Below are 17589 nucleotides of genomic sequence, written 5' to 3' on the forward strand. Positions count from 1 at the left end.
CCCAGGGGGTCTATCGTGCCCCTGGCAATAATGCGAGAATAACACCTTTTTCCGCTGCAGCTCATACTGAGAGATGGTTGAGTTATCCCCTTTCCCCCTTTCCCCTTCCTTTGGCTGCTTTTAAATCAGCGATGACAAGCTCGGAACAACCAGCTACCCGACGGAGGTCGGTCAGAGGTGACTTGGCAGAGAGATCGTGTTGCCGTGGGGCAGGACGTGAGGAGTTCGAGTCTTATCTCAGGACTTGTCTCGAGCATCAACGAGGGCGGACGATGTTGCACAGTCTTTAGTCGTTAAACCTTTGGCAAAGAGTTTAAGGGACTAAAACTTAAATCAGAGAGTTTATTTTAAATGAGATCATATACTGAGAAAAGTAATTACTTTTTTTTTCAGGAACAATGTGTTCAACTTAAAATACAGCATTGTACATAATATCTGCGGATGAATATTTTTATTCTTTGTTGTGAGTTTGGTAATGTTATTTTCAGCTTTATTTTTCGCAAGCATCACATGTCTTTCATTCTACTATTTAAACCAAAATAAATAAATAAAAATAAGAAGAAGAACGGGAAAAGTTGTTTCACCTTTATTCCAAGTATTAAAGAACATGGACAGATGACAGTATAAACGATTTTCTGAGATGGGCATCCTTAGAAAAAAATGATTGTTCATAGCAACTTTTACTTGATAAATGATAAGGAAAGATTGATAGAAACTTAAATGATATGAAGTAGGAAGAAAAATGAAAAACGAAGAAAGACATAGATTCTGCCTGCATGCCGTGAGTGATTTTGTTTGTTTCGTGTATTTATGACGAACAAGAGAGAGAGAGAGAGAGAGAAAGAGAGAGAGCAAACAAGTAAAACTTCAGACCATTGATAATAAGAATATCAGCACGGTAATATCACAGCAAATGTTCATTGACCGCGTGTGCTTCAAACAGTTTTGTCAGATGCACCCGTCCACAAGATTAAAGTGCTGAATGTCATCTGTTCACAGAATGAATGTTGTCTGTCCAGAAACAGACGGACAAGCATAACGAATGTAACTATGACCATGTCAAAGCCATCCAAACGAATGGAGTTAGTGAAAGCAAAATTAATTTTTACCTACTTTTAAAATTTATTTTTGAGATTTTCAAAGAACTGTATCATACTTAAACCTTCATCGCTCGAAATACTTGTTCCTTAACCGCAATTCGCTCCTGTCGTCCTTGTCCACAAATGTGTATATCTAAATGTGTGTAAGCTGTGTAACACAGTCTTCATGCTTATCTTCTTATCAATGAATTAAAATCTTTTTTTAAGTTGTACTTGTTTGTCCGTTAATTAACAATGTCAGTTATTATTGAATAACCGACGTGTAAACTCTAGACAGAGGAATACGCTACACATAATCTAACAAATATTACATCTATACAACTTTTTCTGCTTCAGAAAACCATAATAAACTATAACACAAACTTTAGCTAAATTATTCTTTTAAAATACTTTTCTCAAAAAAAAAAAAGACCTCATGTTTCGGGTATGATGAAAATGTTGATGTTTGAGAAGAAAGCAGCACCAACATTTTCTTGCCTTCTACGTTCAAACAAAAACGATTTCAAAGAAACTCAAAAAAACATTCATCATTAAGTATGTTTCTCAGTAAATAAACACTTCTAGAACCCGAGATAATTCAGCAAGTCAATGTATATATATCCCTGATGAATCCAACATACAAAAGACATATCATTCAAACTCCACAAAAATGACACAAACTTTTATATCATCTTGTCAAATTTTTGTAAAAAAGTGAGTATTTCTTGTTTTCCGTAAATTTTCCACACACACACACGTGCAATCGCAACAGTTCTACAGGTAAACAAAGCTATGTAAACAAAACAAGACTATGTGTTTGTCCGGGATCATGACAGAAATGATGTCGGTGTGACAAAGTATGGAAAGAAAGTCGTGTGTGTGTGTGTGTGTGTGTTACATTTACAATATTCCACTGATAAGGTGCTTGATAATTCCAAACAAAACGTGTTTCATTCTACAATAAAAACTGTAATTTACTGGGAGACTACAATCCAGTAAACATTAGATACATGGCTGCTGACTAACACACTTCTGTCTCGCAAAGTCTCGTTGCCACTCAGACGATGTCCATCAATCTTCATCATTTCTCTCGCAGTTGAAAATCACAGTAACTGCCTCACTCTTCCAAACCGTCCAAACTTTTCAATTCCACAAAGAGAAAGCACAGCCTAGTCGCCTGAAAAATGAAGGATTCGTACACGAGACAAACACAGTTTTTTTCTCTAGTGTTTGTGGTAAACTTCCACCTGCATCCTTCTGAGACTCGCAAAGATGAGATGTCTTTCACAGCGACTTCATGAATTGTATTCGGGAAGTTTGTTTATAACTTTTCTTAATTGGCCTTTATTTTAAGAAATGATGTGTGATGAGCCGTGCTCACTGAACAGGAGCCAGGGAACACACGTGGCACTGAGTCAGTTGGTCTTATCAGTCATTGTTCTCAGGTTTGCGCGTGCAGAACAATGGCAGCCATTTGTGAGGAGCCCACGATGGTGGCCTGAGAGATGCCACGATGCTGGGATGCAAGTGTTTTTAGCATCATTATTATCATTTATTCTTCATTTTCTCCGGCAATCGATGTGCGATTCTGTCATGGACTCAGGTGTGAATTCATGTGGAACTTGAGCTCGAAGGACTGGGAGAAAGTCTTGCCACAAATGTTGCAGGAACATGGTCGTTCCTTAGAGTGCGTTCTCCTCACGTGACTGTCATGTGCTGCATGCGACGCGAAGGCCTTCCCACAATGCTTGCACTGAAACCAAACAGACAATACACTAAAAAAGAAAAAAAAAAGAAGAAAATACAATTAAAAACACAAGATTCAAAACACGGCACAGTGTAAAGATGACAGGCTAGAAAATACATCTCAGTGTAAACACACCGCACAGTGAAAATAAACCCGACTAGAAACACTGGGCAGTGTAAATATTTCGAGCAAGAAAACACTGTACAGCACAAGATAGAACAGACTGGAAAAGGCGATGAAGTGTAAATACGATCAACCAGAAAACATGAAACGAGATGGGGATGGTTGGTGGGTTGACTTTTCGCCGTCCAGCAAACAAGCTATATCACGGCCAACGGGATGGAGGAGAGGTGGGTTGGCGACAGATGGGGGATAAACAAACTCCTGCCTATTTCAATTGAAATTTCCTTTCAAAATTTTAAAAACTGAAATCCAGACTGACACCATATTACAGCATGATGCTTCGTGGACAAAGCATTGCAATCCACTGCTTCCAAACGCTCGGCCAGAATTCATTTTTATTTCGAAAAGGGAGCTAGTTTGTTAGATACAAAATTTAAAAAATTTTAAGTGCTGAGTTTGAGAAAGGTAGATGCTATTGTCGACTTTTACCTTAAATGGTTTCTCTCCCGAATGTTGCCTTATGTGTGTCCGCAGTATGCTGGACGCTGTGAAAGCCTTGTTACAGTACACACACTTGTATGGCCGTTCTCCGCTGTGCACCTGAAAGAATGAATAAATAACAGAAGGAATCAATCAAGTCACTCATTTTCTCACTCAGACTATGCTGAAGCAATAACGAAATCAATCACTCAGCCAGCAGCCAGACAGCCAACCAACCAACTAGCCAACCAACCAACCAAACTGCTAATCAACTCAATATTTATGTCTACACTTTATGTGACATTATGCATGTATGAGAAACTCAAAACGCATGGCAACTAATTTTATTCTGTGTTTTTTTCTCCAATCTTTCTATTTTCCTGTCTTCCAGTGCCGCCCTCCTGGCACTCACCCGCATGTGCTTGTTGAGGCTGGAGGACTGACTGAAGGACTTGCCGCACACCATGCACTTGTGGGGCCTGTGTTTCTCGTGCACGTGCAAAATGTGGATTCGCAGACGATCCCGCTTCTCAAAGGACCTGACAATGGGACATGAAAACTATATTTGACCTGGTGGACAAGGAACAGTTCGTCAGGACAGGTCACCGCGGGCCTGGGGCTGTAGTCATGCAGCAGGAGTAACCTTACCCCGGTGTTAGCTACGGAAGTCATTACAGGTTCTGTGATTACTAACAGGTGCAAACCAAGGAGGTCCGTTCAGTCTATAGTTACACATGCTACACCAGCCTTCATATGGGTGATGAGACCTTTGATTCCCATCGCATCATAAAACACACACACACATTTGAGAGAGAGAAATATGGTGGAAATTTTCAGTCATAAAATACCTAATAAGATAAATGAAAGCGAAAATCTTAAATCGAACATCTACTATCATTATCATTCTTCTTAAAACTCTGTTGAAAGAATTCAGTTCACCATAAATACCGGGTTTTTTTTATTTTCTACTTCACGGCCTGCACAGGTGTGTAATTGTCTGAGTCAACAACAAAAGAGAAGTGGCTCATTTAAATAATGAAAGTGGTTGTGACTCGGGCCTGTACACGAGCATCACAGGAACTGGCCCTGCCACTGGTCCTTAACTCAAGTGGTCAAGCTCTCAGGGTGACTAGGTTCTCTCCTAACCACGAGACAGGCCCTCAGCCTTCAAGATTCGGGATATGTCTCACCTGGAACAGAGAGTACACGGGTACTTGCGATCTCCCTGGTCCACACATCGCGTGTACTTCAAGTGCTTGTCTCTGTAGTATTTGTAGGCGAAAACTTTGCCACACCTTTCGCACTGAAAGCCCTCACTGGCTGCGCAGGTGAGAAAAAAAAGAAAAGAAGGAAAGGTAAAATTAAAAAAAAAGAATTCATCATCATCTTCATCATCATCATCGTCACAACCAACAAAATTAACAGCAAAAACAAGAAACGCAAAAAAACTTATACTCAAAACTCTACACAAGAAGGTAAGAAGTGAAATAAAGAAAGGAACAAGGAATCAATATCATAAAGAGGCCGACAAACAGACAAACAAACAGACTGTACAGGCGGGAAAAGGATAACCAATCAGCAAGACAGCCTGAAGTGTGACAGAGAGACGTATACAAAATGTTCCAAGAAACCAAAAAGGAGAAACTCACTGTCAGCCTCCTCCTGCGCACCACCGTCGGCCATCTCCTTCAGGGCGACAGGTACCCCCATGAACTGCAGGTAGCAGTCGCCATACCACACCAACAGTTCTGTTCCTTGAGGAATGTCCTTACAGGCCTCGTACCAGATGGCGCCGTCCGCCTTCAGGTGAGACAACGTAAATTGACGTAAAATGCACGTATACTTCTCTTTCCGAAGTGTTTCACGTTTTGATAGAAAATTGGCATCAAGCTCACCTGTATATTGCTACATTTGACTGGATTTAATTTGATCTCTGTCTCTCTTTTTTTCACACACACACACAAGCACAACCACATGCACGGACGGAAAGGCTGAAGGAGGAAGGACGAGTATTGAGGGTAGGAGATACCTAGACGAAGAAGTGGGGTAGATAAGAGAAGGGAGAGAAGGAGATGTGGGTATGCGAATAAACACAGGAAAGTGTTTGAGCGACAGAAGGAGATACTTCAATGCACTGCATGCTCACTCAGAATGTAGATGCTACTTCAAAGCGCGACTTCCGGTTCTCTCACCTGAATGGCGATGAGATTTTGTTCTTGCGCGTAGCGAGCGCACTTCACGTGTGACATCCAGTTACCTGCGGAACCTCGCCCGTCAATGAAGTGACTCAGCTTGCCATCCTGGAAAATCTGGAACGAGATGAGCAGTTAAAATGTAATATCTGTCTGTCTGTCTGTCTGTCTGTCTGTCTGTCTGTCTGTCTGTCTGCCTGCCTGCCTGCCTGCCTGCCTGCCTGCCTGCCTGCCTGCCTGCCTGCCTGTCTGACTGCCTGCCTGCCTGCCTGTCTGTCTGTCTGTCTGTCACATCAGGCGCATGCACAGAGTTCTTCATTCTTACCTCCCACATGTACGAGTTATCGTCCAGTGTTTTGATTTCGCTGGTGTGGATTATCCGCCCCTTGAAGGGTCCGAACCTCGCGCCCCTGGCGATGACAGTCTTGGTGCAGAACACCCCGTGGTGTACGATGCCAGCAAAGCTGGACTGGATGATGGCGATGCCTGTAGACAGACAACATCTCATCTCCACATCACCTTTACACTCAACTCTAACCCTGCGAACTCAGCAGTTCTTTGAAAAAGATCGAGAAGACAATGTTACAGCGGTTTCGTGTTACTCTTTAATTAATTGTTGTTAAATATATCTGTTTATAGAGACAGACAGACAGACAGACAGACAGACAGACAGACAGACAGACAGACAGACAGACAGACAGACAGACAGACAGACAGACAGACAGACAGACAGACAGACAGACAGACAAAGAGGTAAATAGCCAGTCAGTAAGAAACAGAGAGACAAGCAAACAGACATTAAAGATAGCTCAGATACGATTTAAAAAATCATTTCTTTGCAGAAGTAAACAGCTAAAATTGTAACATTAACAGACTCGTTAGCTTAATATTAATGACTAGTGAACAAATAAAATAATTGTGAAAATAGTTTATATAACGTACACAAACAGACTATCACAGACAGTTACAGACCACAGCATTACAATTACAGACTATCACAGACAGTAACAGACTACAACCTTACAATTACAAAATATCACAGTTACAGTTACAGATTATTATATCACAGTTACTACAACATTACAATTACAGACTATTACAGACAAGTAGAGACTATAACAGACAGTTACAGACTACAGCAACACAATTACAGTCTTTTACAGCACAGTTACAGGCTATCACAAATATTTACAGACCACAACCTTACAATTACAGACTATCACAGGACAGTTAAAATCACAGACAAGTAGAGACCATAACAGACAGTTACAGACTACAACAACACATTTACAGTCTATTACAGAACAGTTACAATCATAAATATTTACAGACCACAACATTACAATTACATCACAACACAGTTACAGACTACAACAACACAATTACAGAATATCATAGCCCATTTATAAACTAGAAGGAGGCTAGAGGGAGGAAGAGATGGTGGGGAAAGGAGGCAGCCAGCTACCGGAAGTATTCAAGCTAAGTACAGGGAGTATCTACATCTAAGTACAAGGAGTATCTACATCTAAGTACAGGGAGTATCTACATCTAAGTACAGGGAGTATCTACATCTAAGTACAGGCAGTATCTAGCGCCAGCTACCGGAAGTATTCACTGAACACAAGTCAAACTCCGGGTGGACTCAAGCCCCAGTAGACCCGGGTACAATCAACTCACCTTCCGGCAGCTCCAGGGCGGCGTGGTCTAAGGACGGAGGAGAAGACTTGGAGTCGCGGCCGCTGCAGCTGCTGGGGGAAGCCTGGTTGGAGGACAGAATTTTGTCAATCCCTGAAAAGTGAAGAGAAGGAACTGAAGTCACGTGATGTGCTCTGTAGTGAAGATGCTGCTTGGATCGTAAAACTACACATTACAGGCATTTCTGTGAGCTGTTACACCTGTACCTTCTGGATCATTCGTAGCTCGCTCAACATTCTAGTACAGCGCGGCCTCCAAGGAGATGTGAGACAAATACTGAGAATGATAGAAGCATGTGTGTGTATATATATCTGCGTGTGCGTGTTTTATATATATATATGTGTGTTCAACATTTTCCCAACCCAGAAGTGTAAAGTCTTTACCAATCCACGTGACTACTATAACAACAAATTAAAGTGGTAAAATAATGCTGAAGATGTACATTGTCTTTTTTTCTCCTTCATATTTAGACGATGAGTTTATACGCGAAGTTGTAAAGTTACACAGTTTTTTTCTAACGGCTGGATTCTATTTTATTCCTTGTGCAAGTTTCAGTCGTCTTGCCTGGCTTGCCGGCGTTTCGGATGACTGAGCAAGTGAGTATAGGGTTTTGAGACATCTTACTTCGAGGTGTCTAAACTTGAGTTGGTTTACTAGGGATGTGGAGAAAGACTTACATTCTACAAGCTACACTTGAACTTGTTGCCAGATGTACAGATCACAACGCTGATAAGTTCATAGATATAACTGGTTTTCATACAAAAATATCAATAAGTATATTTGTGCATCATTTTAATTACATTTTCCCTCAGAGATTTGGTTGGGGTTTTTTTTAAATGGAATTTTCCAGCCAAGTAATTAGTATCAGTGTCTCTAAATTTTGTGTTTTAAATGTAAAATTTTGCAATTTTTTTCAATGTCAACATAACATAAAATATCAGCTCAAGTATTACAAAATGATTTAAAAAATATGCTTTAAGATCAAGCATTTAAAATTAACATGAACCTTCAAATAAAATTTTCCGGTATTTCCTTTTTCTAAGATCATTGTAGGGAACAGCAAAGTATTCCATGATTGTTTGAATCTTTGCTAAATAAATTCGAGAGGGAGCGATAGAGAAAGAGAGAGAAAGGAATAAAGATATAAAAAAATCATCAACATTTCTTCGGAACACACAAATTAATTAGAATGCAAAAGTGCACTAAAGCATTATTTTAAAAAAATACAAAATTAAAGATAAAAAAAAATTCGTATGACATCGGGTCCAAAATAACAAGTTAAATTCTAAACTAAAAATGTGTTAAATGCCGAGAAAGCTGTTTCAGGGACATGCGCAGTGAATGCGTGGCTACAAATAGAGATCTCATCGGAGTTCTTGGCATTTTCATTTTTCTCTTGTTATCTCAGAAGGACTGCTCAACATGCCTTCTCTTCCTTCTCTTCTTATCTCCTCGCTAATTCTTTCTGTCTTTCATAATTTTTTTTTTTATTGTATTCATCCATGTGTGAGCACGTTACCTCCAGTCACCGCAAACTACCTCCAAGTTCAAAGTTCACAAGCTAAGATAGTTCTTGCGATCAAAGGTCGCTGAGGATAGGTCGCCACATGTGGAAGTTAGAGAAACATGATTGTACAAGCTTTTCTGTTCCACCTCATTCTTTTCACACGGCCACCCGCTTCATGAAAGCCCACGAGCAGCCCACTCGCGACACTCTTTTCTCCCTCTGTAAGCTGTCCTGAGAAAGGTGGTCACCTGTACAAGTATTTGGTCACATCATTTTTCCTTCAGCCAGAGCGCTCAGCAAAGCTTGCCTAATACCCTCGCGTTTAAACATTTAACTCGCACCCGCCATTGAAGCGGACAGGTGAGGCGTCGGCACGCACCAGCAACACGCTGGGTAGAGCTTTGACGGGGTGCGAGACCACCCGGACATCAGCCACCCCAACGATATTGCTGGCCGGAAAAGTTTGGCAAACGTAACCTTAACATCGGAGGTCAGATGAACGGCGGCGAGAGATGAAAGAAACGTAAACGTGAGGATTCTCTCCCCATCTCGTGCGCTCGCGTGTGACGTCTCTAAGACTAGCACTGCGCATGCGCTGGGATGCATGGCTTGTTGTTTCGGTAGGCTAGAGAGGTGGATGTGGGTAGGATAGAGAGATAGTAGGGTAGGATGGAGAGATGGGATGGGAGGACTATTTGACAAGTCACTCTTCAGGATCGCATTGCGGAGTTGTCAATCAATTAAAAATATCGAATCATACTTCAGCTAAACAGTCAGTTGATCGGATAATCAATCAGTTATTCATATTCAAATGATATCAAACAACTAAATAGATTAGTGTTAACCCGTCATACTAACGCTCTTGTTAATGGACAAGCGACACTTTCTATAAAATGCTCAGGCACGTGCATGTGCGTGTATGTTTGTGTGCCTGAGCGTGTCTATGCGTGCCTTTGTGAATATCCCTGTCTGTCTGTCTGTCTGTCTGTCTGTCTGTCTGTCACTGTGTGTGTGTGGTATGTATGCATGCATGTGTGTCGGCGTGTCTGATTGCGCGCTGTCCCCTGCCTCAACGCCGATGTTGTCAGTGCAGGTGAAGATGGACAATGATTCTACTGATGGTCGTTTCAAAAAGCATCAGCTCTCTCAGTTTTCTCCCCAGCACATCCTGCAGTCTGTCAGCCTCCATGTCTCACCTTTCCTAAGCGAAGCGCCACAGGAGCGTCGGGTATGTGTTGACACAGCTCTCTACTGTACCCTCCTGTACAGGCCTACCCACCCGCCAACAACCACCTCCGCCTATCATTAGACAGCTACAAGCTATTTCCTGTCCGCATGCTGAACATTCCGATTACTTTCTATAAAACTGTTGTGCACTACACCACCAGGATTATCTACACCACACTTTCCCTATCTCCTTCACCGCAAAGTCACAAAGTCGCCGGGTACTCGCAAGCGCCAATCAGTCTCTGTGGTCCAATGCCACCCGAATACTGTCGCCTGGGAAGAGAGAATCGTCTGGAAGTAGAAAGTAATCGTATTGTATCCTGATCTGTCAAGACCCTGCTGGACTACCTAGCACCCACTTGCTAATAGCCTGGTCACGGTCCGCTGACCACAAGACCAACCCCTTCAGTTCGCAGACTATGGCTAACCTCCGCGAAATCGCAGACAGGGTGGAGCCAAGGGAAACATAAAAATTAAACCTGAAAACTGAAGAAGAGAGCAATCTTCTCTTAGATCACCCAGCTTTCCTCTCAACGTGCGGTTTGCAAGTAAATAGTTGTAGCCGTTATGCTTGGAGAAGTGATGGAGGATTGACCCCCACGGTGGGCAAACATGTGGACTTAACCCAGGCGGCTGCTTTAATAAGATCCGCTGTTTACTCACAACCTCTTAGGCTCCATTAAGTAGTTCTGCCGCCGAGGTCTGGAGAGACGTGCCAGGACTCCGACCCTCCGTGAGCTACAACTGGAGAGCTTGTGCCAGGATGTCAGAAAGAGGCTCTGGTTACGTCACCCAACTGCTTCATGTGACATCACAACTTATTTTGTTATATTTCTCAACTGACAGTAGATCCCCATTACAAAATACAAAACAACAATGAATGACAAAAGTCTCAATCAATGCCCGTTAAGATATCTCTCTAGGGTACGTGCAGCCACCCGTGTCGTACTCACCGAATGTAACGGGTTCTGGGGCTGACAAGGAGGGATCCCCGGCAGCCAGCGCGTGGCTGAGGTTGAGGCCGGACAGGGCGTGGCCGTGGTAGTGGTCTCCTCCCTTGCTCTTGGCGTACCCGTATAGGACGGTGTCCAGCTCCTCCTGGGAGATGCACATCTGCTGCAGTACAGGTGGGTGCAGCACGTGCGCCGAGGGCGGGTGGCCGTGCGCGTGAGCAGGTTGCGGCGTGTGCGACAGTCCCCGTACGTGCAGCATGGCCTGCGGGGTCAAAGGGTGCGGAACGCCTGGGTGCGGCGGGTGAGGCGGATGGTGGTGAGCGGCCATCGGATGCATGCCGGGAAACATGGCCGCCGCTGGAAATTGGAATGGCGGGTGTCCCGGGAAACGGAGACGCTCCTGTGCGAGGCTGGAATGGCGAAAAGATTTGGCTTGTAGAGGGTATCACAAAATTCAAACAATATGTATGTGTGAATAAATAACTGAGTTAAATTTTCCCACTTTTTCGTAGTCTTGTATCTATAGACTTTATTCTAGAGAGCATAATGTGTTATCACGAGGATCAGTTGCTGGCGAGATTTGAGTATTCGTGTCTCGGTTTTAGTAAGTGCGACAATAAAAAGTTTTTCCGATTGTGAAGCATGAACGATGAACTTCCGGTACCTACACAATGCTCTGACTATAACTTCAGTCGATCCCAGAAAATGCGACTCGAGATGCCTTCTTAATTCTAAGCTAGGGTCTAGCCCTCTAACCAGTTTCGAGGAAGCCATCTTTGTCATGCGCACTAAGTCTCAGTTCCTATGCACTCCACAAGGGTTCTACATGTGCGTTTCTTCTTTTATTTTATACCAGGGATGAAAAGCCAATCTAACCGTAAAAAGTTATGTGGTCATGCTTTCCTCAACCCTTTAAAATGGTGGTTGCGAGATGATGATGATCATGATGAAGAATAGATGAAGAACAACTCAGAATCGCTACACATTTCTTAACAAAGTTTTGTACAGCAAAACTGATTAAGTCTAAAATTCAGCTAATCGTAAATATGACTTCTCGTAAATCGAATGTTTGTATATCGGGACACAAGTATTACTGCAATGCAATATAATGGTTTCTTATATCGGGACATATGTTGTCCTCTGTGCGTGTGTGTGTGTGTGAGTTTATTTTTTTGTGGGTGAAGGTGTACTTGCAAGACTTTATTCTTGGAAGATTTAGTATTCTGATATTTCAGAGTCAAAGAAAAGGGGCCTTGACATGTATAAAATGTCCCACGCTCAGTTCTTTGTGGTCAACGTTCATTAGCTCATGAAGAACATGGACGGGTGGATGTTTCTTAAGAATAAAACTATTAAATTGCCATCATCACAAAAGGGTTAGAGTACATGACTTTGCGGCCATATGCTCCACTGGGGGTGATTAGGAACAAGAAGACATGGTGTGACTTGCCCTCATCAGATTCTTGCTAAACACAAAAGCATATTGACCTGTCCATTCAAACAGTGTCAGATGATGCTAGCATTTCAGTGTCAAAGAATTTTCTATTTGTCCTGTGATTTTGCCAGCAACAATAGCAGGATAACGATTTTGTTATTTGTAAACACATCAAACTTCATTAATTTAGTTGTTTTGTCTTATTTGAACTTCCCCGAACGGATTTCCCTCTATCCAAACAAACTATGAATTGACAGTTCAAATCAGAATCTTATGACAGTCACAAGTGCATTGTCACCAGCTCCTGCCATTGAACTTTGTGTCAATACAGCCTGGGATTATTCACTGCAGGCTTTGCTGTCTAGAGTTGTCTCGCTGTTTAGCTACAAAACACGCCAATAATATCACCAATAATACAACCACTTCATGTCTCCGCCATCCCATTCACTCTTCCCCGCCTTGTTCTTTGGCTTGCATGAAGTTGAACATTCTACTGTAGCTTTTTTTTTCCTCCCGCCTTCAGGAGTTGGTTTCTCTGGCTGGTATTAAAACGATTTTGACACTTGGCATTGTTGCCCCACGAATTGCCTCTTTCTGAGGGTGGGTGGGATGGGTGGTCGGGTGGGAGGACCCACAAGAAATCCCTGGCTCATACCGCACCAGTTCGATATCGTTCATCGTTAAGAAAATAGGCTCAGGAGACCTGGCTTGTGTTTCCGATGATCATCGCAGCCCCGGTCCATGGGAGAGCACCATGTGCGTCAACACACAATTGATTAAGTCGAACGCCCGCAAGACGGCGCTGGTTTTGTAACAGTTCCAGAAAATCACGATTATAAACCCGGCTGCTGTTTGCTCGTCTCCGACCTAAGAGTGGCCGGCGAGGACAGCGACGATGGAAGGTTACCGCTTCTAAGGGAGGCAAATCCCTTGCTCGTGTATTTCCATCTGAGTTTCTCCGAGCCTATGATGCTTTTAGGGCTGGGGTGGGGTGGGGTGGGGGGGGGTGGGGTGGTAAAGAGAGGGTCGCTGGAGGGTTGAGATGGGGAGGGAGAGGAAAAAAGGAAGAGTTAGCGATCTGTAGACCTCTGTGGAGCTCAGGGGATTGACAGAAGACTGAAAAAGGTGGCCTCAAATATTCGAATATCTATTGAATATATATATATTGAATGTATTGTTGAACGTCACACATGACGTCCATGTTGTATAATTTGTGATGACAGACGACATATTTATGATGTTTACTGTTTGAGGACATGACATGTTTGTGTTGTGTATTGTTACCGATGTCTTTGCATCGGGATGCTCTCTTGACGACCATGTTTCACTTCCATTCTTTACTTTCTTTTCTTCTCTACTTCATTATATTTTTTCATTCTGTCTTTTAAGTTTTTTTCTTCCTCCTCTTATTTTTTTCCTGTTGTAAATATTGCTTCTTGTTTACAAGATTTATTTATTTATCATTTACAACGACATACTATTCCTCACTTCAGTGTTTAATAAAAAAAAGCTACGGATGAAATCATGCCAAAACGATGTTTTGACAGACATAAATCATTTAAATACATTTTTGCGCTTACTTGATTTAGTCTAGTTGATTTAAATGCTAAAATTTTTCTTTCATTCTCTTAAAAAAAGTAGTGCTACCGATGCATAGAGATGGGTTTATGCTCAAATTAGTTCTGTAATCAAAGCATGAGACTATAATTATCTCAATACAGGGTTAACTGGTCATAAGTTCACTCATTGACATAAAGTTCGAGTGAGATAAGCTGTGGAAGAAATAAGATAAACACACTCTATGAATATAATATAATACAGTATATACTGTAAGAAAGTTGACCTAGTGTGTCCCAAAGCCTTAAGGACACTGAAGTGTAAGTGGTTAGCTGTTTCTAAATGGTCATATCAAAGGATCATATTTACCGTTGCCTATCTTCTCTAATAAAGTAGGTAGCTAGACCTGCCAGACAGTACTGGGTGGTCAACAGCAGTTTTGTTATCCACAGTTCCTAGCAAGCATGGAACCAGATCCTCTCGGCCCCGTGACCACTGGCAGTAACCACTAGGCTACCGCTAGTTTGTCTCTACAACAATTTTTGCTTGAAAACTCAGATCCTTGAGACCACCCTTCTTGTTCTTCACACTCAGAACTACCAGTAGATGAACCTACTTGTGACCAGACGGGGATAGTAAACTAAGACCCTGTAAGACTGACCACACGCTGGCTCCATTCAAGGGGGGACAACCGTCTGCGGACTGTGACGTAACAGGGGGGGACAGCGAGCGGGAGACAACTCCATGTAGCAACTGTTGTGGCGCAGGGTTAATTCACCCAGAAATTAATATGAAGCCATAACTGAGCACGGAAAGTCATTAAGCTGATGCCAATTTTATGATACTCATGATGAGAAGAAAGAGGTCCAAAGTCAGGAGAAGGGGATGGAGTAGAAGAGTCCGGAAGTTAAAGAAAGCTGTTCATTCCTCTGATGACTGTTTCCCTAACGAAGCTCACGACATAAGCTGTTATAAGTTTGTTTTACAATGCACACTGATTTCTGATAAACAAAAAGGACAGGCAGATGTCTACTCAATTTCTCCTTCATACATCAGTGACGACCGACGATTTGCTGATGAAGTCTGGTGAGTACAGTGAGTACAGTGAGTACAAGTGAGTACAGTGAGTACAGTGAGTACAGTGAGTACAGTGAGCGGATTCTTGTGACTTCACGGGAAAGGAAGGTTTTTCAAACAACAGGACGAGAAATGCAATTTGTGAAGGCTTGTTGTCTAGGTTGAATACTTTTTCAAGCAAATTTTAATATTTTTTAATGAAGTAAACCCACTCATTCGAAAATAATTTTGCACTCAGGCTAAAAGACAATAAGCACTTGAAACATCTAAGATTTGAATGCTTTTTCTCAGACAAGCTCGTGAAGTTGCCATTGTCTTTAGGTCATTGCAAGCCAATCAGAAAGAATCAAGCAGTAAGATATCAACTTTACTTTTATGCTGAAAACAGTTTCTTTAATAATAATAACAAACCATCAGACACGAATGAACCACACAAGAAAATAACCTTGCAAAGAAATAAATATTCAAGAGAAGACAAATCTTCTGAAACCCACTTAAGAACACAAACCAAAAACCCTGTAGTTAAAACATATTTTACTTTTAGTTGAGGGTCTAGTGTGATAAATAAACTTGAATGGTTCGTTGTTTCTCTAATTTCTCTACAAAATGCTCACATAGTACAAGAAGCTTGTCAGTGGCTGGTCTGAAACTTCCAGCAAACTTATCATGTGAACAATAATGGTTTAAATGGTATCAGTCGTGTGAAATCACATGAAATAATAAAAAAAAAACTTCTCTCACTGAGCAGCAAACCAAGTGTAACCGCTCTGCTATTTTCAAAAGAACTAAACAATCTTCATCACGAAAGAAGTTCACTGATTATAAAATGCAAACGCTTGGTAGTTTCTTTCTATCCTTCCTCCTGAATTCGCTTTGTATCTTGCTTACATATCCTGCCAAAGGTTCTATGATGAACTATTGTATTTCAGGGTAGGTGGATCACTAACAGCTAAGGGCCGTTTTTTTTTTTTTTCATTTTTAAGAGTAAAAGTTCTAGAAGTCAGTGTATAGAAATCAAACAAACATTTACAAGCGCTTGTACTTCATCGGGTGTTGAACACACCGGGTATGAGAGAATAAACTTCACACACATACACACATACACACATTCTCTAAACATTAGTAAGCCGGGTGTACCTGTTGGCATCTGCTTTATTATAATCTTATTCTTCATTTTCCATATTTTATTTTATTATTTGTTGTGTCGTAAAAAAATTTCTTGCCTGTCTAGTCCTTTTTTGTGGATCATCACTTTTATTAATTTTATCTTCTGCTCCATCTGTCTATCACTGGATTCTAGAGATTACATCTTAGACTGAGAAGCTCTTTCTGTTACTTTTGCTATTATTTACTTATTTATTCAATCTTGTTCATTGATTTGTTCATTCTCTATTTATTGAAAGCATATGCTAATCAGCAACATCTAAAGCAAAGACATAAATTATTTACCTTGAAGAAGTCTTAATAAAATAAACTGTCAGCAAAATTAACAGTTTACAGCAATTAAATAGAAGTCTTTTTTGTAGAGTTCACCCAGTTTTTTAACAGTAACAGAGTAATGATAAATTAACTATTAAAAAATTACATTTTTGCGATGACAATGTAAGAAAAGCATCTACTCTCACTGGACACAAGTTTCGCACAGATACACGCACCTGTCCCAGTAGAGGAAATTTAAAAAATCTCCTCCTCTATTGGGACACAAGAAAACGGCATCAAAGAAAAGCAAGAAAGTTGAGTAAGTAACAAAAGCCTAGCAGCAAAAAGAAAATTTGCCTAAAACCTTGAGATGGCCATAGATGACAAAAATTGGGGAAAAATAAGCAAATGAGCTACGAAAAAAATGGAGTAGACTGATGCTGCTTGACACCAGAGCATCACAAAACATACGATAATCGAAAACACACACACACGATACGAAAGGTTAGTCGAAAAATTACATAGATAAAAGCAAAGAAAGGAAGAATAAAAGAAGAGACGAAACAGGACAACAAATACAAAGAGAAGGTACCTGGCGAGGTTAGGGTGCAAGTGCGCAGCATAGAAGGGGAAGACAGCGGGGCGCAGCTGGTCCATGTCGCAGTCCGTCGGTATGTTTGTCCTCTCAGTTTGACACAGTTATATTCTTCACTAATCTCGGTTGGTGGACAAGAAATCCTGGCTCCCTCCACTGCCGTGTGACACAGCGCGGGGGATGTCGCACTCCTCACCTACAATGACTGCATCCGTCTCGTGGCGGAGCCTGCACGAGCGGCTGTCTAACTCTTCAAGGACCTCTCACAAAAATACTCTCCACCCAACTTTTTCAACACCTCCTCTTTTTGACAAGCCCCTACCCCTCCCCCTCCACACCCCTACCCTCCCTCCCACCCCTCGTCGCACCGCGCGCGAGGGGAACATTTTTAATGAGTGCGAGCCTGACGTCTGCGCATGCGCCACCCTGTCTGGCGCGCGCTGGGCGGCGGAGAGATTTGATTGGATTAGAGGACAGGGGGGGAGGAGGGCAAGGCCGGCCCC

General features: G+C 41.9%; 1 protein-coding gene across 1 annotated transcript; it reads right to left on the reverse strand.

Annotated features, from left to right (window-relative positions):
- Nucleotides 1-598: 598 nt before the first annotated feature.
- LOC112572975 (PR domain zinc finger protein 14-like) lies at nt 599-17430 on the reverse strand. Its single transcript, XM_025253003.1, has 10 exons — nt 17084-17430; nt 11004-11413; nt 7299-7409; nt 5947-6107; nt 5622-5738; nt 5079-5229; nt 4620-4749; nt 3842-3968; nt 3439-3549; nt 599-2832 (listed from the first exon to the last, which is right to left on the reverse strand). The coding sequence occupies exons 1-10, from the start codon at nt 17146-17148 to the stop codon at nt 2671-2673; spliced, it is 1545 nt and encodes a 514-aa protein (XP_025108788.1). The 5' UTR covers nt 17149-17430; the 3' UTR covers nt 599-2670.
- Nucleotides 17431-17589: the final 159 nt, after the last annotated feature.

Source organism: Pomacea canaliculata, linkage group LG9 (genome assembly GCF_003073045.1).
Source record: "Pomacea canaliculata isolate SZHN2017 linkage group LG9, ASM307304v1, whole genome shotgun sequence".
Taxonomy (NCBI): domain Eukaryota; kingdom Metazoa; phylum Mollusca; class Gastropoda; order Architaenioglossa; family Ampullariidae; genus Pomacea; species Pomacea canaliculata.